The 25,632-nt window shown below is 34.5% G+C and overlaps 3 protein-coding genes across 3 annotated transcripts; all 3 read right to left on the bottom strand.

Moving 5' to 3' along the window:
- Positions 1-583: 583 nt before the first annotated feature.
- LOC112098168 lies at positions 584-1,036 on the bottom strand. Its single transcript, XM_024183805.1, has one exon. The coding sequence runs from the start codon at positions 1,034-1,036 to the stop codon at positions 584-586; it is 453 nt and encodes a 150-aa protein (XP_024039573.1).
- Positions 1,037-9,272: 8,236 nt separating this feature from the next.
- Positions 9,273-11,068, bottom strand: LOC18042659 (probable disease resistance protein At4g27220). Its single transcript, XM_024183804.1, has 2 exons — positions 10,486-11,068; positions 9,273-10,378 (listed from the first exon to the last, which is right to left on the bottom strand). The coding sequence occupies exons 1-2, from the start codon at positions 11,066-11,068 to the stop codon at positions 9,273-9,275; spliced, it is 1,689 nt and encodes a 562-aa protein (XP_024039572.1).
- A 2,994-nt stretch (positions 11,069-14,062) lies between these two features.
- On the bottom strand, positions 14,063-20,624 carry LOC18042657 (probable disease resistance protein At4g27220). Its single transcript, XM_006433190.2, has 5 exons — positions 17,213-20,624; positions 16,100-16,579; positions 15,078-15,899; positions 14,672-14,777; positions 14,063-14,280 (listed from the first exon to the last, which is right to left on the bottom strand). Exons 1-4 carry the CDS (start codon positions 20,105-20,107, stop codon positions 14,730-14,732), a joined length of 4,245 nt encoding a protein of 1,414 aa, XP_006433253.2. The 5' UTR covers positions 20,108-20,624; the 3' UTR covers positions 14,063-14,280; positions 14,672-14,729.
- Positions 20,625-25,632: the final 5,008 nt, after the last annotated feature.

Below are 25,632 nucleotides of genomic sequence, written 5' to 3'. Positions count from 1 at the left end.
CATTGGGTAGTAGCACGAGTTGACTTTCGGAAAAACAAAGTATGGATTTATGACTCATTACTCACATTTTGCGACGACAAAAGGTACAAGTTGAAATTCAAGCTACTTGAAGTTATATTCCCTCGATGGTTGGAATATGTTGGCTTCTACAACATCCGACCTGAGTTGCGGAGTGCAGACCCCTGAAAAGTTATGGCAGTTAAGAGCGCGCCACAATAAGAGCCCAAAACTGGCGATTGCAGTGTTTTTGTATTGATGGTTACGATGTATTTAATGTTCGGGCTTAGATTGGAGTTTAACACTAGTCATGTCGAGTACTTTAGAAAGAAGATTGCAGTTGGCATATTTAATGATGATATTGTATTGTAAACTGTTGTAGTAATTTGAATGTTGAAACTTGATTTTTTATTTTAATTTGCGCACTTAAGTTGATATAATTTTAATGCTCACATTTTAATATTTAAAATAAAATAAAGTTTTATGACATATCAGTGTACAATACACAAAAAACAATAACAGTTATAACCAACGAAACACAAAAAACAATAACAGTATTAACCAACGAATCATTGAAATAATACAACTAACTTCGAGTCGACGCAATGAGATTCTTACATCGCTTACGATTATGGCCCAGTTCATGACACCGCCCGCATTTTACAGTCCGCCGGTTAACGTCCTCGCCAGCCGAGGGTATTCTGAGCTCTTTACGACGGCCAGGTGGTGGTGCCTCAACTGGTGGGTATACTTGCATCTCCTGAATTTCATCTGGAACTTCCCAATCAGCCACATCACCAACTGGCTCCACTGGTTGTGCATAAGCCATCGTCAACGATTCTGTAGTGTAAAAGTCCGAGCAAAGGTTAATAAAATCCACCCGGTGTGTTAGACACGCCGCAATTGCATGAGCACATACAAGATGATCAAGCTGAAATACTCTGTAGGAGCAAGTTTTCTTTTGCAAGTCAACCAAACCTTCCTTAAGCCCACCACCTATAACTTGAAATCGATGCGGAGACACAGGCTGAACTATCATTCTTTCAGCTATAGTTCTCCTCTCAGTGACAATTTCATCCGCCCATGTTGTTAGCCGGTACTCATTGATTCAGCCACAATTTTTCTATCATAAAACCATTGCTGCAACATTTTCCTAAAGTGATCAACAAGATGAGTAACAGGAAATTTTCGCGGTTCCCTCATGAAAGAATTAACACTCTCCGCGATGTTGGTGGTAAGTATGCTGTACCTCCTACCTTCAAACTGAGACCTTGCCCAATTACAGGTACCAACATTATTTTTTAGGTAGTCAGCCGCACCCGAGTGGATCATCCACAACCCTTCAAGTTGTCTCTTAAATTCCTCGTGGCCATATGCTTTTGCTGCATTAATAACGGCAGGCTCAAATTGATCCCAAAGAGCTTTTGACATTCTAAACTGTGACTTAATGTTACCTTTCACGTGGTAAAAACAAACGCCGTGAGTTGCATTGTGAAATACTTTAAGAACGGCTCTCTTTATGGCAGTGCATTGATCAGATATAATTACCAACTCAGGTCTATCGCCAATCACTCCGTGTAACTTCATCATAAACCATTCCCAAGCATCATTGTTTTCTGAATCCATGATCCCAATGGCTAACGGATACAATTGATTGTTACCATCTAGACATGTTGCCACGAACATGCTTCCACGATATAGCCCCTTGAGATGAGTATCATCTACAGCAATGACAGGCCGAATGTACTGCATAAAACCGTTGATGGAAGATCCGAGTGCTACAAAATAGTACAAGAAATTACCATCTCCATCCTGCTCGAGGTGAGTGACTGTACCCTCATTCGCTGTAGTTAGTACGTGAGAGTATTTAGGGAGCAAGTTGTATGACTCTGCAGGGTTGCCTCGAACTATTTCAAGACCAACTTCTCTCGCCCGATATGCCTGTTGGTATGTTAACTGAACACCGTATTCTTGTTGCATATCTGCTCTTATGTCATTCGGAGTATAAATTCTCTTGTCTTGAATATATTTATCTGCGATAATATGACCGACAACCCGGCTCCTGACTTGATGACGTCCATCAACCAATACCTCATTATGACAAGTGTGTATATTATCAATTCTCCGCACCACCCAAGGAACATTTTGCTCGTTCGAATATCTAGTTGCTCGAATACACCATTTACATGATTCTGAACAACAGTGAGCCTCGAAACGTGTTGTAGTAGACCGTGCAATCTTGAAATCAAACTTATCCCGAAAGGCAACCTTGCGTAGTTGTAATATAAACTCATTTTTCTCAGCAAATAGATTGCCCACACTGATATCATATGAGTCACAACTGCTAACAAAGCTTGGAGCAACCATGTTTGAAGGCAAAGTTGGAGCAAGACTTGTGAGGGGGTCAATTCTCCTTCTCGATCGAACCATAGAAGGAATAGGTCTATTGCCTCTGTTATTCACAGGAGTATTGTCTTCACACTCATCCTCATGCTGAAACGACGGAACATTCGAAGGATCGGCTCCTCCATCATCACCATCATTATTGAAATGAGTGCCCCTCATATTATTAGAAGGTTCTGCACAAACATTATCCCCCTCTGTCTCATCATGAAAATCATCATTGTCCCGAAAATCATTATTGTGATACGGAGAATACCGTTGCTCCAACGACGTCGTTATTGGAAATATCGTTGCTCCAACATCCTGTAACGTAACGCCGTTATCATCAATATTGTCATAATTGTCGTGGATTGGAGAGTAATATTGCTGCAGCGATATTGTCCTTGGCAACACCTCTTCTTCATTATCGGGGCCAGACATATTTGTTCTAAACGAAGTTTCTGTATCGACATGTGGCTCAATACCTTCGTTCGGAACTCGAGGTGATGTGGTCACGAATATAGGAATGCATCCAAAATTAGCTACGTCGGATGCCATGTGTAACACAACCCTCACCATTTCATCATCAAATATATCCATGGGCAGTGCACATACACGATATAATGTGTTACTAGACCTCAAAGTTGTCTTCATTGTGATACTATATTCATTAGGATTAATTTGTAACACATCGTATACTCTTGCCAATAACTGATCAAAAAGATAATTTTTCCCAACAAAAAAAGCTCTATTTTTACCATTGACATACTCCATACGCCCATCCTCTAATGTCTCCCACCAACAATCGTAACACAATTCAAGTACAACTGAATCCATTAAGCCTGAAATTATAAAAAAAATAAATTATTTCAACCCTATCAAATTAATAGTTAATTGCAATGAATCTGGCTTTTCGTGCGACAAGCTGACTGTCGCACGAAACTTGGTGCGACAGGCAACCTGTCGCCAGATTCACCCACGAAACCATCCGTAGTTCAGTCAAACTCACGAGCAAGTTCAGAAAATAACTCATACCACTATGTGATGCCGATTAGTATTGGATCCGGATAAATTATGATTGGATTTCACTTTTTATCGTTGCCTTTTGCCGTTACCGTTGGTTGATGATTCAAGAGTGGGAAGCTGCCTTTGGTTTGACGAAAGGGGAGAAAGAAAGTTGCTTTTGGTTTGTAAAGAAGGGTAATTTGGGGAGAAAATCGTGTGTTTGGCTAATGTTGATAGAAAAAAGTTGAGAGGGTTAATTGTGAAAATAACAAAAGTTTTATGGTTATTTTTGTAAATTTCCCAAGTTTGGTGCTTATGATACAAGTACACAATACACACAAATTAACGACAAATCTAAACATCTTTCAGTTTTGGTGTATATCCTGTCTTTCAACTTATACATTCAAAGCTGTAGCTACACATTAATGGAGTAAACGAACAACGAAGATCGAAATGAGCAGCCCCTCAGCATGTAAACTTTCAACAGGCGGAGCACAAGTTTCACAAGAAAAGAAATGGCTCTAATTCCAGAGGCTGTAGAGAAGAGTATAAACTGTCGTTCTTATTCATAAGTTGGGAATTCTGTAATCAGAGCACAACATTGAGCAGGAACTATAGAAATGTATTACTTCGTATACGTTTCACATAGTAACCTTACCAAAAAAGCGGCTTAATTAATTATTACCTGTCAGATTAGTACATGGTCGAGTAAGATGACGACCCCTCTCACAGCTGAAAAGGAAAAAAGGAAAAAGGAAAAAGAAAAAAGAGAAGGTTCTCATTAATAAAAATTCATATTCTAAATTTTTTATACGGAGACAGATAGGTTATAGTGAGTTGTTTATGGAACCATACCTTTTCTTGATGTAAATGTTATATGGTTGTGTTAAGGTCATTGTCCCAACAACACGCGCTCTCTGAGTACCACGCGTCTACTCTCTTGGGTGTGATTAAATCTCCTGAAGTGAAAATCTTCATGTTGCAACAACCGGTCACAATCAAATCCTCCAGAGATGGGAATTTGAATGTGTAATCGACGATGCCAGAGCAGAAGCTTGTGAGATTTTCTAAATCAAGTATTGTCATGTACCTCAATTTGCTGAAAAGAATCTCTTCTTCTAAATTTGCTCCTGCAATATCTGAATCTCCCTCATCACAGCTTGCCACCACTTGTGTCATTGCACTGCATCCACTTACCCTCACCGTTACAAGTCGCTCTAGACTCTTTGCTACAGAGGATGGTACTAAGTTCATCAATTTCTTGCAACTGAAAACTACCAGATGGGTTAGATTCCCAAAAGATACTGATGATGACAACGGCAATAGAGATAACAGATTTCGACAGTAATTTAGTGACAGAAATTCAAGATTTCGAAATGGAGTCCAGTTGAGACTCTTGTTTCAACAGGTACTTGATGAGATGATTAAGTTCGACCAGCTGTAAACTTTTTATCAGCGCCAACTTTCTTACACCAACGTGACTCTCCAAGCAGCCTTCATTTGAGAATATCTCTTTGTATGAAGTACAACTCAGGTCAAGAGTTTCCAGATAGGGAAGTACCTCAAGTAAACCAACTGGAAAACCAGCTGCCACGTCATCACGCACAACCTCCAGTCGTCTAAGTCTGCCAAAGAGGTGTCGTGGGAAATCGCCCTGGAAAATCACCTGGATGTCTTTTTCCAGGTAATTCTTAAATAGATGATAAGAAATTATATTTTATTTTATAGGTTTATTAAAGGATTTTAGAGAATGATTCTAGACTTTTTTAATTTATTAAAATTACTTAAAATTTTCTAGTATTACATTACACAAGACATGTGTACTTACATTATTACTTATATTTGTTATGCATTTATTATTTATATTTTTTTATAAAAGCTTGTATTTATTTAAAGATGCATGAACATTCATAATTACATTTATTTAAGCTTTTTGTTTTATTAAAGTTTCTTTATTAAAGTTTACTTTAATTTATCAAAGTTTACTTTGTATATATAATTACACTTATTAAAATTTACTTTATAACTTTAACAAAACTTATTTTAATTTATTATTACACTTATTAAAGTTTACTTTATATATATTGTTGTTTTATTAAAGTTACTTTGTTAAAGTTTGCTTTACATGTATATTTACATTTATTATTTGCTTGCTTTGTTTTTGTTAATTCTTGATTGAAAACCGGGACTTGAAATAAGAAAACATAGAATTATTCAACTTCTTTCATTATTCAACTTCTTTCTCTATCAACACCAAGATCTAAATTCTAGATCTCTCATATCAACTTTCTCCAGTTCTTCAATAGAATTAGAGATCTTAGTTAATTTGGAAGCTTCTTGATTTAGTGAGTCTCTATTGCTTATGTTTTTATTGTTGTGAATACATGCTTAACTTGAAATTCTAATTGTATGAAACATGTTATGGAATTCTCTGGACAACATGAATATTTTGCATTAAAATCACGGCCATTTAAAATGATTTTGATAATAATCATGTCTTTTTGTAAACTAGACATGCAGGGCTTATTAAAAAAATTTATTTCGTAAGATTTGACTTTATTTTTGATTTTATATAGAATTTCGCATCCAATATTGTTGTATTGGAAAACTGTTGTTCCAGCAGAATGACCAAATTCACAACATTATTTATACGGTAAAATGAACTCCAAAATTTTTGATTTTTTAAATAGGAGTTAATATATCTGTAGTATTTCTAGTTTTAATTTCATAATTTTCTTATTAATATATAATTTCATAAAAATCTCGGGACCAATATTGTTCAATTAAGGCATTGTGAGGCAGTTTTGAGTCTATCAAGAAACAAATAGTTTCTCTCTAGCTCGACACCAAGATCTAAATTCTAGATCTCTCATAGCAACCTTCTATAGTTCTTCAATAGAGTTAGAAATCTTAGTTAATTTGGAAGTTTCTTGATTTGGTGAGTCTTTATTACTTATGTTTTTATTGTTGTGAATACGTGCTTAACTTGAAACTATCAAGAAGATGAATAATGAAAGAAGTTAAATAATTCTATGTTTCCTTCTTTCAAGTCCCGGTTTTCAATCAAGAATTAACAAACACAAAGTAAGCAAATAATAAATGTAAATATACATGTAAAGCAAACTTTAATAAAGCAACTTTAATAAAACAACAATAAATATAAAGTAAACTTTAATAAGTATAATCATAAATACCAAGGTAATAACAAATTAAAGTAAGCTTTATTAAAGAAACATTAATAAAATAATAATAAATATAAAATAAATTTTAATAAGTGTAATCATATAAAGTAAATTTTAATAAAGAAACTTTAATAAAGCCATGAAAAAAGCTTAAATAAATATAATTATGAATGTTCATAATTACACCTTTAAATAAATGCAAGCTGAAAAATATAAATAATAAATGCATAACAAATGTAAGTAATAATGTAAGTACACATGTCTTGTGAAATTAATAAATGTAATATTAAAAAATTCTAAGTAATTCTAGTAAATTAAAAAAGCATAGTATCATTCTCAAATCCTTTAGTAAACCAATAAAAAGAAATAACATTTCTTATTATCTAGCCAAGAATTACCATAATTATTAATAAAGAAAATTTTTGAAGGCGTTACAAATTCTACTTTGAGTTATTTTAAGAAACAAGAAGGAACTGATAAAAACGCTTAACAAAATAGTTTCATACCTTTCCGCACAAGAACAGGGGCTGTAGCACTGGGATATGGAACATATTCTTCTCATCATTATTTCTGCTGGAGCTAGATAATTCTGAAGCGAATGCCTTCAGTTTGTCACAGCTACACACCTGCAAAGTACTTAGCGACGGCCATTCCGAAGTATGCATTCCAGGGTATAAACATCTAAGGTACGGCAATCTCAAGAGTTTCAGACGCCGGAAGACAAAAGAAGGGTTCACTTGATCAGCTCCTTCCTCTGAAATGATATCCTACAAACTCACACCATCGTGTATCTCCAGATGTTAGAGCTGCTCAAAGAGATTCTGATCACAGAAGCTGAAGATATGTGTTTTAAATTGTGACATCGACAGACAATCAATCGTGTTAAACTTTAAAAGCCAGGAAACGTGACTGGAAGTTGATTGTGCCGAATTTTTTCCACATTAAGTTGATACAGCTCCAAAGCCTCCAAGTTGGGCAACACTGTTGGTTTGAAAAATATTTTGGAGTGGAAATATTTGGATCGCAATTCTCACACAATATATAAAATTACCATAATTTAGAAATCATACATTTGCTTTTTCGCTGATATAATCTAGGCTCTTAAATCATGATTTGTCACCACCAATTTTGTTAGATCACGATCCGCCACCAATGATCTTCCAAGTTATGACTTAAGTTTGATCTACACTAGACGTGTTGACGCACTTATCACTACTAAGCATTTATCTCTACTAAAAGCAACTCACAAGAGAAAAAATTTTCTCTCAAAGTTAGAGAGAAAAAATCTTTTTTCTCTGATTTGTATATTGGGACTACTTTCTCCTTTTAGAGAAAACAAACTCTTTTATATCTCTATTTGGTGGAAACCTAGACTCCTTATTTTTTCTCCCATTTTTTTTAATTCTATTAAATCAAATTTGATTTAAATAAAAAAAAACAGACAAACCAAAAGTGGCATTACACTTATTCTTGTTATAGGGGCCCACCTTGTAAAAATAATACAAGGTCCCTTATGCACAAGCATATTAAAATGAGCTTCCTTCTAAATAATATATTTAGGCTTTTAACCCAAATAATTAGTTATCTTGCTTATCAATCTAGTAGTTATGCAATCAATTAAATGAGCTAACCCATGGATCAATATGATACATACAATAGTGGCTACAATAATTAGATTTGTAATTAAACTACCTCAATTATTTAGTTCCAAACCAACTCCACTAAAAGATTGGAACTGACCTCCATAACTACATGTTATCTAGGATAGTATTCTCGGATAATAATTCGACCCATGCCACATTGATTTCTTTACTAAACAATCTTTTGTACCACATCACTAATTAAATCGATATTTCAACTATCCAATCAATTTAATTACATTTTATTCCTTGACACTTACTGATTTTATCTAATAATCATTTTTAACATACTAATTATGTTGACACACTTTGGGTAGAGAATTCTATGATCAAGTACCGAAAACCCGTCAAGAGATGTATTGTATAAATTCTATATTGTTAATCTATAATCTCACTGCTCACAATTACTTCCACTAAGATATCGGATAATCTTGACTACAAATGTATGTTGCGTCCAGTGGTAACTCAAATGAAATGAAAATAACAAACATGAAATTATAATTAACTCAAGATTGAGATTGCAATAAAATCAATGTCTATGAGATTTAGTAAGTCTAATAGTTATTTCAAGGTTAATTAAATCGCATATGGAATTCAGTTCAATGTAGTTAAATTACATCAGTAACTTCATACATGATTAAGGCAAATCATTCAATGAATTTACTACAGTCTAAACATAAATAGAGCAGCCAACTTTATTTATCAATTGCGAACTTAATTTATTTAGTTATAAGATAATTTGTATTTATATCTTCTGTGAATCCATATGATGATCATATCAATATATATAATATGATTAAATAGATCTTATTCAAAATATTTATACAATTAAGAATTTTTGAAAAATATCTCAAATATTTTATCAATAAGAAAATAAATAAATAAATATACTTTAAAGAGCACATCAACAAACACAACCTAATAAAGACAAAGTTTTAGTTAGAATTTTAATTTCTTCTTTTTCTTTTTCCCTAAATGATTTATTTTCAACATAAATATCCTTGTCATCAAATGAGAATGCATAGTAGAGTAAAATAATAAAGAAATAATTAAAACAAAAAATGTGTTAGCCTACCTTCTTGTTGAACAAATGTGTCGAAGCATCCAAACGGATTTCGTTGGATTCTTGTCTATTTGGTGATGCTGAAGGTGGCTTCACTCCACAGCAAAAACTTGTAAGCTTTGGAAGATTTCCCAGACTCAAAGACCTTAATTCATCGAACTCTATCTCCTCCATTGCATTATTGTTGTCGACATCAGCTTCTCCACCAATTGCAAAAATCTCTTCCACATTGCTGCAATCAATAACTGCAATCCTCTCAGCTCTTGGAAGGCAGTTTGTAGCAGAGAGCAAGAAGATATTACTCAACTCAACACAATATTCCACTTTTATGGTTTCTAGTTCATTGAAAGACTCTACTTTCAGTGGATCAATACATATCCTCTCCAAGTTAGTCAATTGTAAAGAGTAAGTGACTCCATCTGTGTCCAATTCAAAAAGAACATTCTTGACACCTTGCAACTTGTCCAAACATAAATATTCAACGTTCCTGATGCCCTGCAATTTGTTCGAGCAAATGGTCGTAGAATTAAGCTTGAGCTTCAACCTTCTTAAAGTCTCATGAATGGCGATTGAAAAAGATGGCCGACTGAATCTAAGCCAATCTTCTATGGAAACCTCCGAAGGTATACCCGACACATCTCCTACGGAAATTTTGAACTTTTCAAACTTTCTACTGAAAAAGCCTTTGGGCAATGTATTATCATTTCTAACATCTATTTCAAGCATGGCCAGCCGAGTCAAATGCATCAACTCATCTAGGCCAGCACAACCTTGAACATCCCATTCAACAAAGCAATGTCTTATATTCAATTCTTTTGAACAAGATAAGCATGATATGACATTGGGTGCAATAACTCTTAGTTGGAAACAATTTGTCAAATCTAACAGCCTTAGCTTAGTCAGTTGACCTAGTGCTTCGGGCAACTGTACAATGTCAGAATTGTTAATGCTAAGGATTTCTAGATTCTTCAACTTTCCCATAATAGCTATGTCTCCCAACATGCATTGATCTAAACATAGTGTTTGAAGAATTTTTAAGAGATCAATTGAAGATGGCAAGCAAAATAATTGCATCCCAGTAAAATCTACAACTTTAAGCTTTCTCATCCCTGCAAAAATGTTCTCTGGAATATTGATTTGAAGGTAAGAAACTTTGGGAGATATGTATAAAATCCAAGTTGCGGGCATTCCAATCCTTCAAGATGCTTGTGAATACGACAATCTCTTATAGAGATCGCATAGCAATTTTCTAGTGCTTCCTTGTCTGCCAGCTCCCACACTTCCTCATTCTTCACCAAAAATATATGCTGGCCTCGCCATGCAATTGATATGCCAACATCGCGAACGACGTCGTGCATTGAAAATTGTTCAGTGCTACCACTCTCAAGCAACAAACAACAGTCTTTAAGTTCATAGGCCAATGCATATAATTGGTTTCCTGCATCTTCCATCTTCTTGACTCCTTGAAATATACCCAAACCTGTGGAGTATTTAAACAGGTCTGATGTGAAAATAGGATTACCCATTAGACTACAGAGCAGAAAATTTTTCTTGAGTTGCTCATCTTTTAAGTACTCGAAGCTCTGCTCAATTCTTGAATAAGCGTCCGCTGGCAGTCCGTTGAAGTTCACCACCGAAGGCGTTTGAAGTTCTCGCAAGGCATGCTTCCATTCATGCACAGTCTTGTCTCTCGTTGCCCTTGCTATTGTAGTTAAGGCGATGGGCATACCTCCACATCCCTTGGCTACAACTGTTGATGTAGATTTGAACTTACGATTTTCAACATAATCACCCGCCATTTTCTTGAACAATCTCCAAGCTTCTTCTTGATCTAAATTGTCAATAAAGAAGTTATGTTTAGAATCCATATCCAACAAAGCATTACGATCTCTTTCTCAGTCAACCAAAATGACAAAACCTTGAGATCCCCTTGGCAGTTGAAAGAAGTGCTAATGCAATAAGCTGAAGACAATCAAATGTTTAAATGTGAATCACATTTTTCAATTTCAATTTATAACTCTAATTTAAAAGAAAATAGCTAATGTCCTTCTTTTGATTGAACGCAAATTATTTTATTAAATGCCGTATCAATAGCTTGCATGCCACGAATGGAAGAAAAAAAATTCTAATCATCAAAAGCTTTAAGCTCCGTTTGCTAGTGTGCAGTTATTGTTTGAAATGAAAGGCCAACCTGTAAAATAAGAATTAATAATATTTGATAAATACGATTTTTAATAATAATTTTAATATAATTAATAAAAGAATATGAATGATAATTCAAAAATCCAATATAATTTATAGAGAATTACAGAATTGTGGTACGTGATAATTTGCTGATGTAATGAGGGGCCGAAATTCTTATACATGTGATTAAGTTATATATGTATAATTAAGTAATTAATAAGCACTAGTTGGGGGTATTTGTGTCCATGGAAATTTACAGCTGGTTGTTGACATTATACTGCAGGTGTGTAAGTGTAATCATGGATCTGACCATTCAAATTAAAAAATGGGGGTCCCGCTAACTTACAGAGCTAGTAATTATTACGTTTGCAGATATGTTCCCATACGAGAATCTTATCATAAATTGAAAGAATACGAGAACTTGATTGGGCAGGTCATTACATAATTAGAAGGGTACAGCTGGTTGGCAAGAACACATGTCCAACCAATCACAAGATGACAGATCAAATGGGGGTGGAGGGGCAGTGTGTTTTGATAATTAATACCTTTGGTGATGAGTAAATGCTTCTACTGTAAAAAAACTCCGATGCAACTCGCGCTATTATTTATTATTATATATTTATTGTTTCCAGTTTTGGAGCTGAATTTGGTCCGTCAAAATTTACCAGAAATATGTTTTTCTAAAATTTGCAAAATAGTGATTGGGTTAAAACTTGGCGTGAATACAAACTTTGCTATCCCTGCTGTTTGCTAAAATTATTGACGATATGGACAATAATGCAACCTCATTAATAAATTCTAAAATGCATGAAAATTTGACACGCGTCAACAATATTTTTTTGTTAAATAAAATCTATTTAATCTATGGAAAATAATTTGAAGATGCAATAAATAAGATATTAATTTAAATTTACTAATAATATTGACATATGACTAAATAATAAAATGTTCATTTTAATTTTTTTTTAATAGACACACACCATAGTTTTATTTCAAAAAGAATAATTATTCCACCTTCGCCGATAGTTTTAGAGAAACAATAATGATTAGTAGCACTTATATGTCTAAATTTTGAAACCTATATGATTTATCAATTTTCAACAAGAAATATAGATTACAATATAATTCAATTAGAAATAGATAAAATGGGAGTGAGTTACACCGAGCAACAAAGTTTTGTCTTTGATTAAGATTATTTGATGATAAGAATAAATTGATTATGATAACTTTTAAAATTTAATATTTCATCAAATATAAAACTACCTTAATTTTCAAACTGTAATTTTTAAATATTTATCGAATACTTTGTGATTACACGGAAACAATAGAATTAAATTAACAATAGAATTTAATTTTGTTTTCTTTTGCACTGGTGATTGCTGATGGCTTTTTGGAATCATTTAGTCGAAAAGGCAAATCATTGCAGGCCAAACAGACCAGCCAACAACTTTATGCATGAAAATTAAGCACAACATTAGCAGGCAGATTGATAGCATTAATTTCGTCAATCAGTTCTTAATATCATATGCAGCGCCACCTACCAATGGTGACTGATTTCCATGTTGTAAATGATCCTGTTATTTTCAAGCTTATATCTCCGACTCCTATATCATTAACAGGCACATTGATGGCTTTTTGGACAAGGATCCGATCGGTGGCAATGAAATAGACCAGCTAGTAGCCAACAAGTTTTCTAATGCATGATTTGATACCTCTTGCATTTTCTAAGCACTCTTTCCATGCCTCCCTAAATTTTGAAAATTAGATTTTGTGAAGCAAAGTAGCAAGCCCAATGAAATAAACAGAGGAACAGAACAAACAGGGCAAGAACTAAAATAACAGAACAACAATGATGACAATAAACAATTGGCAAAGTAGATTGATGCTAAATATGTTACGATGAAGTTGTTTCATAGCTACATTAATTTTTGCAAATTTTAAACTCCTTTTGTTCCTTAACTTTAACATTTTTCTTAAATTTGAAAATTCGAGGCAAACAAACTGAGACAACAAATCCTCTGTTTTCAGCATCATATATGTTTGGGGTAATTAAAAGAGCACTAGCCGCGCATGCCCTCATTACCTGGCCGAGGAAGAATCTCCTCGGCCTAACAAGCTATGAGCAGATTCCCGATGCCGGAGCACTCTCTGAGGTGCAGTTATGGCCGACCAGAGATACTCCTGTTGTTCCTTCTCTTACCATATTTCTTAAATTTGAAAATTTGATTCGAGGCAAACAAAAATAAAACAAATCGAGACAACAAATCCCCTGATTTCAGCATCATGTACATTATGAATATCTCTAACATAATAAACTTATCATCTAAAATACTTTTCAATTAGTAGTAATAATAATAGGCAGCAACAACAACAATAATGGTAAAATCACAAGATTGCTGATAAAATTTCATTTGCCTGCACGTCTGATAAAACTCTTCTGGGATATTATGTGCGTTTATTCATGCAAGGGCTGACGTGTGTTTGAGATAACAAAAATAAAACTGAAGATAAATCAGAACAATTATGAAACCTTTCAATGAAAATTCAAACATATCTCGTATTAAATATCAAAATACATCAAAAATTTATTGTATATAATACAAGGGGTGCAAACAAATGGTAAATTTAAATATCTTTAGTCAAGCAATGTAGCGCCTTCGAAACTTACAATGCTCAAATGAAGGAAACAATAGTTATCGTAACACTCACAAAGCTGTAGCGATACAATGAAGTAGAACAGCAAAGATAACACAGGAAGCCCCTCAGCATGTAAACTTTTAATACAAGGAACACAAATGTCATAGAAAAATATCTTTGATTCCACATCCTGCAAAAGAAGAGTGATAAAGTTGAGACCTCGGTAATCAAAAAGAGCAACATAGAAGTGCAGAAAAGATTATTATTTTTCTGTAATCTGAAGGCTTTCAACACAAAAGTGCTGTTCCTTTCAATGACATTGTCAAGCAATTTTATCATAAAAAAATTTGCACAATCTTAAGGAATTATAAATAGCATACTATAAAGCCTTGACTATCAAACAAAATCTCAAAAGTTCAGACCAAAAGACATCCAATGATGAAAAATTTGCTCATAAAGCCCTGAACGAAACATTAAAACTTCATTTCAAAGTTAACAATAAACCAGTGACGCAATCTAAATAGTTCAGGTGAACCGATGAAACAAGCCACGAGAACAAATAAATAAAATGAAATTATTACCTGGGACTTTATTCTTCTATTTCACAACTCGAAGTAATAAATTAAAAAGCCAATGCAATCACAATGTATCGTACTTCCTCAAATTAGAAGACGACCCCTCCAACATCTGAAAACAAAATTCTCATTCATTAATTTGACAAGACTTTTATATTATGAAGTTAAAACTAATGATTCATGAATTTTTGATAATTGAAAAAGATTCCCAAACTTTTGGCAAAATGTCCGTTTTAAATTGGACAATTTCAAGAATTAAGTACAAAAGTGTCTCATACTTTTTAAAACCTGATCATGCGCTTAATCAATAACAAATATTCTAGTTGTCGATGATCTATTTTCTGAATTTTGCAAAAAACTGCAAATTTTGAAAAAAAATTCCTTGGGGGTTAAGTTGGTGGGTTAACCGTACCTTTTCAGCATGTAACTCTTGTATCGTAACGTTAAGGTCATTAGCCCAACGACATTCACCATCTCCCTCTCCATACCACACGTTTACTCTCGGCGGTGTACATAATTCTCCTGTGGTGAAAATCTTCATCTTGGGACAACCAATCACTTCTAAATCTCGTAAAGATGGGAATTTGAAGGTGTGATTGCCAGAGCAGAAACTTGTGAGACTATCTAAATCAAGCAGAGTCAACGCCTTCAAATTGCTGAAAACAATTTCATCTTCTGCTCCATCTTTCTCACTTGTTACCACTTGTGTCATTGCTCTGCTTCCACATACCTTCATTATCCTGAGTCGCACTAGACTCTTTGCTGTGGAGGATGTTACCAACTTCATCAATTCCTTGCAACCCCAAACTTGCAGATCCGTCAGATTTCGGAAAGATAACGATGACGATGGCAATAGAACAATCAGATTTTGACAACAATATACTCGTAGAATTTCAAGATTTGTGAAAATGAAGTCTAGTTTGGAGCCTTGTTTCCACAGCTGCTTCAGATCAGTCAGTTTGTACGGCTGTAAATGTTTTACTTGTGAGAACTTGCCCACGTGCTTCTCCGAGTGTCCTTCATTTGATAATATCTCTGTGTATGAAGTACCACTCAGATAGAGGATTTCCAGATTGCGAAACTTCTCAAGTAAACCAAGCGGAAAACAAGCTGAGTCATCTTCCACAACCTCAATGTATTTAAGACTGCCAAAGAGGTGTTGTGGGTAATCTTCCTGCAAAATCATCCTGAAATCCTTTCCACTTAATAGCAGATTCTCCAAGTTGGGGAGGATCTGAACATCATCAACTCACATAAAAACTAATTAGTTCAATTGATGTTCTGTCAAACAATTTTGAGTAACACATACATGTACAGCGGGTATTTCTAAAATCTATTGTTTGTGAGTTTCTTTGCATCGAAGAACCAAACATAAAACATAAGAAACAGTAAGATGCAACCGATAAAAGATCAAATAAATGGTTTCATATGTACCTTTTCGATCAAGAACAGAGGCTGTTGTGCTGGGATAGGAAGTTGATTCTCATCAATGTTTCCATGGAAGCTAGATAACTCAGAAGCAAATAACTTTATTTTGTCACAACCAAAGACCATCAACGAGTTTAGTGCCGGCCATTCCGAAGTATGCATTCCAGGATATAAACATCTAAGTTCTGGTAGTTCACCTAGTCTTAGAAATGTCAGCCGCGGAAAGATAAAACAAGGTGGCACTTGATCTGCTCCTTCGGAAATAATCTCAAGCAAACCCATACAGTTGCATATATCCAGGTGTCGGAGGTGCTCAAAGCTTCTGAGCATAGAAGCCGAAAATATACATTTTAATTTGTGACACTTCCCCACGATTAATTTTGTTAAACTTTGAAAGCGAGGAAACATGGCTGGAAGTTGATTGTGCCAAATCTTTTCGACATTAATTCCAATCAACTCCAAATCTTCCAAGTTGGGGAACACAACCTAAACATTAATTTCTTGTTAGATCAAATCATCTTCCAAGTGACAGCTTCAGTGCGCGTTTGATATTGATTATTTATGGAAAAATAAAAGAAAAATATTGATTTTATCATTATTCATCTAAGTATTGATGAAGATGTAAATAAAAAAGTTTTAAGGTTTAAAACATGAAAATTATATATATTAAATAATGAGTGTGTTATATGGGGCGTTCATAGTAATTATGTAATATTGACTTATAATAAATTGTCCTTTATATAATTCATATGATAGATATTTTTGTTATAAATTTTTATTTCAATTAGAGTGTTTAGAGTAATTTTTAAGGTGCAAATAGCTCACCCATTTACAAAACATTGTGTTAAACTTTTTTCAAATATAGTTTTTAGAAATCCGTGCTAAAAATGATTTTTTGAGAATTATTACCATACTAAACATACACTTAATATGCAATTTAATTCACATCATTAATATGTAAAGCGAGCTTAGTGAGTGAGTGTGTGAGATTCTAATTTCCAATTCTCATTTTCTTTTTCCCTTATAATTCATTTTCTATAGTTGTCATCAAACGAAAATGCACGATAGAATAAGTTGAGAAAGAAAAACGAATGCTTTGGTTTCATTATAACAGCTTACCTTCTCGTTGAAAAGCGGTGTCGAAGTATCAAGCTTGTCCTCCTCCAACAAACTGATTTCGGTCGAGCAAGTAGTAGCTGTCAATTCCTCTTGCGACCCTTGTGTATTTGGTCTCTTTACTTCAGAGCAAAAACTTGCAAGCTTCGGAAGATTTTGCAGATGTAAAAATTTTACTGCTGCAAACTCTATCTTCTCCACTGCATTATTGTTGTCGACATCTGGTTCTCCACCAATTGCAAAGACCTCTTCAATCTTATCGCAATCAAAAACTGCAATCCTCTCAAGTGTGGGAAGGCAGCTTATAGAAGACAGCAAGAAGATATTACTCAACTCATCACATTTTCCCACCTGTATGGTTTTAAGTTCACAGAAAGACTCTACTTTGAGTCGATCAATACATACCCTCTCCATGTTAATCAAATTGTAAAGAGTAAGTGACTCCAAAAGAGGAAACACATCACGACGTACCCCCTCCGTTGAGTCAACAACGCACACGAAGTCAGGATTATTTTGAACATGGAGATGCTTCAACTGTAGAAATCCCTCAATGTCCATATCTAAAAGAACATTCTTGACACCTTGCAGCTTGTCCAAACACAAGTATTCAACATTCTGGATGCCCTGCATTTTCTTCGAGCAAATAGGCTTTGAGCTAAGCTTCAGCTTTATGGTTCTTAGACTCGAAGGATCACTGATCAAAACCGGCCGACTACCGAACCATTCATCCGCACGCACCGGAGGCTTGAATGACTCATCTCCTATTGATATTTTGAACCTTTCTAATTTTTTTGCAAAAAAGCCTTCTGGTAAAATACTATCATTTTTGACATCTATTTCTAGAGTGGTCAGTCGAGGCAATTGCAACAACTCACCAAGGCTGGCAGTACTTCTTCCACCATTGGGTCTTTGAACATCCCATTCGATAACGCAATTTTTCATGTAGAGTTCTTCCAATCGAGTTAAGCTTGATAGGACATTGGGTGCAATAGCTTTTAGCTGGAAACAATTGGATAAATCTAACAACCTTAGCTTAGTCAATTCACCTAGTTCTTCAGGCAACTGCACAATATCTGAATTTAAAAAGCTAAGGATTTCCAGATTCTTCAACCTTCCAATAATTGCTATGTCACTCAACATGCATTGATCCAAACATAGTGTTTGAAGATTTACTAAGAGATCAATTGAAGATGGCAAGCAACATAATTGCATCCCAGTAAAATCTACAACTCTAAGCTTCCGCATCCCTGCAAAAATGTTCTCAGGAATATTGATTTGAAGGTAAGAGTCTTTGGGAGATATATATAAAAGTTCGAGTTGCAAGCATTCCAATCCTTGAGGAAGCTCCTGAATACGGCAACCACTTATAGAAATCGCATAGCAATTTACAAGTGCTTCCTTGTCCGGCAGCTCCAACACATCCTCATTTTTTGCCAAAAATACATGTTGGTCCCGGTAAGCAATTGATATGCCAACATCGCGAACGACGTCATGCATTGAAAATTGTTCGCTGCTACCTCCCTCAAGCAACAAACAAGAGTCTTTAAGTTTATAGGCCAATGCATATAATTGGTTTCGTGCATCTTCCATCTTCTTGACTCCTTGGAGTATACCCAAACCCATGGAGTATTTAAACAGGTCTGAAGTAAAAATAGGATTACCCATTAGACTACAAAGCAGAAAAATTTTCTTGAGCTGCTCACCTTTTAAATACTTGAAACTCAGCTCGATTCTTGCATAAGTATCTGCCGGCAGTCCTTCGAAGTTCATCACTGAAGGCGTCTGAAGTTCTCGCAAGGCATTCTTCCATTCATGCACAGTCTTGTCTCTCATTGCCCTTGCTGTTGTAGCTAAGGCAATAGGCAAGCCTCCACATCCCTTGGCTACATCTGTTGCTGTAGATTTCAGCTGACGATTTTCAACATAATCACCCGCCATCGTCTTAAACAATCTCCAAGCTTCTTCTTCATTTAAGTTGTCAATAAAGAAGTTATGTTTAGAATCCATATCCAACAAAACATTACGATCTCTTGCTATCAGCAAGAGTTTACAACCTCTATAATCATCACCAAAAGGAATTCCAACAGTCTCCAAATCAAGATGCTTCCATATGTTATCTAGAACCACAAGAATCTTCTTCTCATTCTTCAACTGTTCATACAGTCTACTCGCAGTTCTAGATTCAGTTTCCTCATGCCATGCGAGACCCAAGTCCTCAGCAATATCCCGCTGAATCTTTTTTATGTCTGCAGTTTCGGAAACCTCTGAAAAGGCTATTTGATCAAAGAGCTTGTCTGCCAAGGCTTGCCTAACGATCTCCTTCGCTAGAGTCGTCTTTCCAACGCCGCCCATGCCGTACACTCCAACGATGCTGACATTAACATCAGTCAAAGCGTTTTGTATACACTTCAAAGTAGAAAGCCTTGATCCAAAGGCCTCGTAACCTTTGTGGGACTTGAGCCATATCTTGTCCGGATAGGTAAGGTAGGAAATTCTATCAAGTCGACCGGCTTCTTCTCGGCACTCAACAAGGGCCTTCACCTGTGTCTCTGCTTTCTTGCTAAGCTGATAGCGAGCCTTCAAATTAGGACACAGCCCCTTGAGACATCGCTTATTTGCAGTCTCTTCATCTCCCATGAATTTGGCATTCACCTCATCAATGATCTTGTTGGCGCTAACCAACCACTTCTCGACTTTCTCTTCACTCTTTTCTCCTTGTTTTTCGGCCCCAAAAACTCTGCGCTCAATGCTCCTAATTTCAACCTTCAGGCTCTCGGTTTCTGCCTCGAGTTTCTGAATGTTTTCATTGTAGTTTCGCAAGTAATCAAGTTGGCGTTGTGTCGGAGGAGCCAAGCATTTCACAACTTCTAAAACAACAGTAACAATGCTTTCCACCATCTTCAATCTCTTTTTTTTTTTTTTCGTATTTTTCACATAGAAATAGAATAGAGTCAACGACGGGTCAATTGATAATCAAACAGATAATGGCGAAATTATGTTTGTACAAAACAAGGACAAAATCAGTGTGGCAGACTAGAATCAAAGTGCTTTTGAGATCAGAAAATTGAAACAAGAAAAAGGTTTCTTCATCCAAGGAAATGCAAAGAGCTGATGGCAAAAGGGAACAAAGCTATATAAGAAGAGAACTAGCACTAGAAGCGACCACAATCAACAGAAGCAAAGCATGTTTGAGATCAAAAGATGAAAATCCGGAAAAAGGTTTTTTCGTCAAGAATTGAATGCAAATCATGGATGACAAAGTTACAGACGTTCAAGCAAGGAGGAGGATCTGAAGAATACAGAGATCAGAGAGAGAAAATGTTTTCTGGCGAAAAAATTTTTAAGACTCTTTCTGTCAAGAAATATTCCCACTGCACCCCCAAGACTTTTTTTGGTATATTGTATGACCTGCTAAATTGCATCCTTTATAATTTTTTGAATTATATATTTTATTTTTTACATTTTATTCATCTGAATAGGATGTTGTACGAAAAATTTAGTGGAATATATTAATTGAGTTTTAATTTGATTGGACAAGAATTGGCCGGTGTTCAATTATTGGATTTCTGTTCAATAATTTGTATGTATTCAACAATTTCTATCCAGCAACCCCACAAGTCTCTTTATTAATTTGCATGTATTCGCAATAGAATGACTTGGGCAATTAGTAATAGTGAATCATCCAAAAAAACTTTATTTTAAAACAAAAAAGGCTTTTCTTTTATGAAAAAGAGTTGTTCCCACTTGTAAATGATGTTGGTATATTGTATGACCTGCTAAATTGCATCCTTTATAATTTTTTGAATTATATATTTTATTTTTTACATTTTATTCATCTGAATAGGATGTTGTACGAAAAATTTAGTGGAATATATTAATTGAGTTTTAATTTGATTGGACAAGAATTGGCCGGTGTTCAATTATTGGATTTCTGTTCAATAATTTGTATGTATTCAACAATTTCTATCCAGCAACCCCACAAGTCTCTTTATTAATTTGCATGTATTCGCAATAGAATGACTTGGGCAATTAGTAATAGTGAATCATCCAAAAAAACTTTATTTTAAAACAAAAAAGGCTTTTCTTTTATGAAAAAGAGTTGTTCCCACTTGTAAATGATGTTGACGTGTCATGCTTGACGCAGCTTTTAAAAAAGAAAAGCTTTTGAACAGAGTGGTTCGGCACTCTCACTTCTTAAGAGAGGTCAGAGGTTCAAGCCCCGCTCTTATATGGAGTCACCACTTTAGCCAGTACTTTATCCCTTACGGGCCGACCTGGTGCGAGTGGAGATTAGTTTGGATTGTGGTATGAGCTTAAAGGTATCTCCCACAGTTAGGGCCTACTCAGGACCATGTGGTTCAGACAAAAAAAAAAAAAAGCTTTTGAACGTGCCACGTCTAAGAAGCTTCCTGACCCTGCACCCCTTTTTTCCAATGTAAATGGATAAAAAAACAAATAATTAATTAAGAAGATATAGTTACATATTAATTTATTTCCTACCAATTATTATTGACATAGTGGCATCAATTGATATAGACTCAAAAAAAAAAAAAAGTTAAGGCCAAATGCTCCAGCCAAAAACCTTTTTACCGGCCAAAAAATAGGCCAAGCCAACATGTAATTATTCCAAAGAGATGATCTGATTGTGCTCATTGCAAACATTTGATGGTTTAATTATTTGTGTTCGGGATAATGAGACGATTAGATTTTCTCTCTTTCTTCTTTTTTTTTTTTTTTTTATTTGTTTGTGTTATCCGGTGAATGATATTTCAATTGTTCTTTATGTGTTCATATACAGGAGCATTTGACCATATGCATGATTTGATACCTTTTGCATTTCCTACCCGCTCTTTCCTCGCCTTCTAAGTTTTGAAAGATAGACTTTGTAAAGCAAACTCAATCAAAATAAAGAGAACAAACAGGGCAAAAACTAAAACAACCGAGCAAAGACGATGACTAAAAAATTTGGCAAAGTAGATTGATGCTAAATGTGTTTGGATATAATTGTTCATAGCTACAACTATTTTGACAATTTTTTTACTCATTTTGTTCCTTCTCTTACCATATTTCTAAAATTTGAAAATTAGAGTTGGAGAAAACAAAATGAGACAAACTGAGACAACAAGTCCACTCTTTTCTTTCAGCATCATATATATTTTGAATATCTCTAACATAATGAATTTCACAACTAAATTACTTGAAATTTTCGAGTAATAGTAACTATGACAGTAACAATGGCAGCAGCAGCGGCATCGTCTTGTACGTAGCTGAAAACAAAATTCCCATTCAACAAGTTGAACTAAAATTCGCAAACGTAGATACTTGAAAATAAATAAGAAAAAGAAAACTGCTGTCCCTTCTAATGACATTTTCGAGGCATCATGATAAGAAAAAAAATATATGCATGCTTTCAAGAAGTTATAAAATTACAAAAAATAGCACAATATAAAGCTGAATGTCAAAAACCTCAGAAGTTAAGGCCAAACAACCCTCAATGATGCAAACAAAATCCCTGAATGATACGTTAAAACTTCGTTCCAAATTAACAATAAACAAAATTAATGCATTCCAAAGAGTTTAGATGAAACGATGAAACAAAACCATGAGAAAAGTACATAAGTAATAAAATTAGTTACCTGCGATCTTTAGTCTTCAAATCCACATCTTATCCAAGTACTAAAATGTATTTGATCAGATTACTTGTATAAAGTCGACTAAGATGAAAGCCCCTCCAACAGCTGAAAAAATAAGAATTGTCATTCATTAATCTAAATTAAAAGTCGTAAAATTAGGCACTTGGAAATAAATACTAAAGCACATGGAGATTAGGAAGGAAGCCACTAGCGAGAGATTTAATAAGTTTAATAACACAATTTCTTTGACAAGATTTTCATATTATGAAATTAAAACTAATTATTAACGAATTTGTGAGAATTGAAAAACATTATCTAACTTTTGTGAAAATGTCAATATTAAATAGGACAGTTTGATGAATTAAATACAAAAGTAATAGCGAATATTCTAATGAATCAAACTAACTTGTCAATGATCAGTTTTCTACGTTTTGTTAAAAAATTGCAAATTTTGTAAAACTTTTCCATTGGAGATAGAATAGTGAATTAATCATACCGTTTCTGCATGTAGTTGTTGTATGGTTGTGTTAAGGTCATTAGCCCAACGGCTTTCATCTTCTCTCTCTCCGTACCAGATGGCATCCATAATTCTCCTCTAGTAAAATTCTTCATCTTGGGACAGTCAATCACAGTTAAATCTTGCAAGGATGGGAATTTGAAAGTGCAATTGCCAGAGCAGAAACTTGTGAGTCTAACTAAATCAAACAGAGCCAACGTCTTTAATTTGCTGAAAACTATCTCTTGTTTTGCTGCTCAATCTTCGTCACTTAATACAACTTCTGTCATTTCTCTGCATCATATCTAAACAGATACCCAGTATATATATATATATATATATGCATGTATGTATACCTTGAATATCTAATATGATAAATGTCACGTCTAAAAGAATTCGAATTTTCCAACTAGTAGAACAATGATAGCAGCAACAACCACAATAATAGTAAATTATAAAATTGCTGCAGATAAGTTATGGTAACGCTTATAATGCTGTAGCTACACAATGAAGCAAAGCACAAGTAGAATGACAAAGATGAAATAGGAAGCCCCCCAGCATGTGAACTTTTAATATCAGGAACACAAATTTGACAGAAAAGTATCTTTCATTACAGATCTTGCACAAGAAGAGTGATAACAATGAGAATTTTGTAACCATAAAGCATTACATAGAAGTACAGAAAAATAATAAGGCTTTCTTTCAACATAAAAAGTTCAGTTCGTTTCAACGACATTTTTAAGTAATTTTATCATAAAATGTTTGCACATTCTCAAGGAATTATAAAATTTAAGAAAATACATCGCATGCTATAAAGCCGAAATGTCAAATAAAAATTTCAAAAGTTAAGACTAAATGACCTTCTTTTTTTATTAAAGGAGTAGGCAAAGTCTAAATTCATTTTTAACTATTTATCTCTTTAAGATTCGAACTCAGGTAACCAGTTGAATAAAACTGCTTAAAAATCACTTGACTCCGGTGGCGTAAAATTTGACTGCTAAAGTTATTGACGATATGGACCATAATGCAACCTCACTAATAAATTCTAATATGCATGAAAATTTGACACGCGTCAACAATATCTTTTTGTTAAATAAAATCTATTTAATTTTCAAACTGTAACTTATAAATATTTATCAAACACGTTCTGATTACCCGGAAACAATAGAATTAAATTAATGATACTTTTTGAGACTTTTATTTTTATTTTAATTTTTTTTTTTGAAGAGTTGCACTAGAGATTGCTGATGGCTTTTTGGAATCATTTTAAGTCGAAAAGATAAATCATTGTAGAGCCAAACAGACCAGCCAACAGCTTTATGCATGAAAATTTGACTCCAGTGGCGTAAAATTTGACTGCTAAAGTTATTGACGATATGGACCATAATGCAACCTCACTAATAAATTCTAATATGCATGAAAATTTGACACGCGTCAACAACATTAACAGGCAGATTGATGGCATTAATTTCATCAATCAGTTGTTTTTTTTTTTTTATATTAATCACGAGGTATCCTGGGGAGGGCCCCAACTGTGGGAGGCACCTTTAAGCCCGTACCACAACCCAGACTAGAAGTCTCCGCTCGAACCGGGAGGCACAGATTCTCCCAACAAAGGCGACTTCCCTGCGACTCGAACTGGGGAGCAAATCCAGTCAAGCCACTTAAGGGGACTCCATTACCAGTGGAGCCAACACTTTGTTGGTATCAATCAGTTGTTATTATCATATGCAGCGCCACCTACCAATGGCGACTGATTTCCATGTTGTAAATGATCCTGTTATTTTCACACTTATATCTCCGACTCCTAATTATTTTAGGGATAATGATTCGATCGGTGCCAATGAAATAGACCAGCCAGCAGCCAACAAGTTTTTTAATGCATGATTTGATACCTCTTGCATTTTCGAAGCGCTCTTTCCTTGCCTTCTAAATTTTGAAAGTAAGATTTTGTGAAGCAAACCCCCAGTGAAATAAACAGAGAAACAGAACAAACAGAGCAAGAACTAAAATAACGGAACAACAATGATCATAAAGTAGAATGATGCTAAACATGTTAGGATACAATTGTTTCATTGCTACATCAATTTTGGCAAATTTTTTAACTCCTCTTGTTCCATCTCTTACCATAGTTCTTAAATTTCAAAATTTGATTCGAGGCAAACAAAAATAAAACAAACTGAGACAACAAATTCCCTGATTTCAGCATCATGTATATTATGAATATCTCTAACATAATAAATTTCTCATCTAAAATACTTGAAATTTTCAAGTAGTAGTATAATAATAGTAAT

Source organism: Citrus clementina, unplaced genomic scaffold (genome assembly GCF_000493195.1).
Source record: "Citrus clementina cultivar Clemenules unplaced genomic scaffold, Citrus_clementina_v1.0 scaffold_5, whole genome shotgun sequence".
Lineage (NCBI taxonomy): Eukaryota > Viridiplantae > Streptophyta > Magnoliopsida > Sapindales > Rutaceae > Citrus > Citrus x clementina.
The sequence above is the reverse complement of the archived record's forward strand: the minus strand, read 5'-3'. Positions and strand labels throughout refer to the sequence as shown.

Coding starts and splice junctions, on each gene's coding strand:
- LOC112098168 (XM_024183805.1), bottom strand. CDS start 1,036: ATGATAGTTCAGCCTGTGTCTCCGCATCGATTTCAAGTTATAGGTGGT.
- LOC18042659 (XM_024183804.1), bottom strand. CDS start 11,068: ATGGCGGGTGATTATGTTGAAAATCGTAAGTTCAAATCTACATCAACA. Junction 10,379..10,485: donor GATCTCTATAAGAGATTGTC/GTATTCACAAGC, acceptor ACATTTTTGCAG/GGATGAGAAAGCTTAAAGTT.
- LOC18042657 (XM_006433190.2), bottom strand. CDS start 20,107: ATGGTGGAAAGCATTGTTACTGTTGTTTTAGAAGTTGTGAAATGCTTG. Junction 16,580..17,212: donor CACCGCTTTTCAACGAGAAG/GTAAGCTGTTAT, acceptor ATTAATGTTTAG/GTTGTGTTCCCCAACTTGGA. Junction 15,900..16,099: donor CTCTGTTCTTGATCGAAAAG/GTACATATGAAA, acceptor GATGATGTTCAG/ATCCTCCCCAACTTGGAGAA.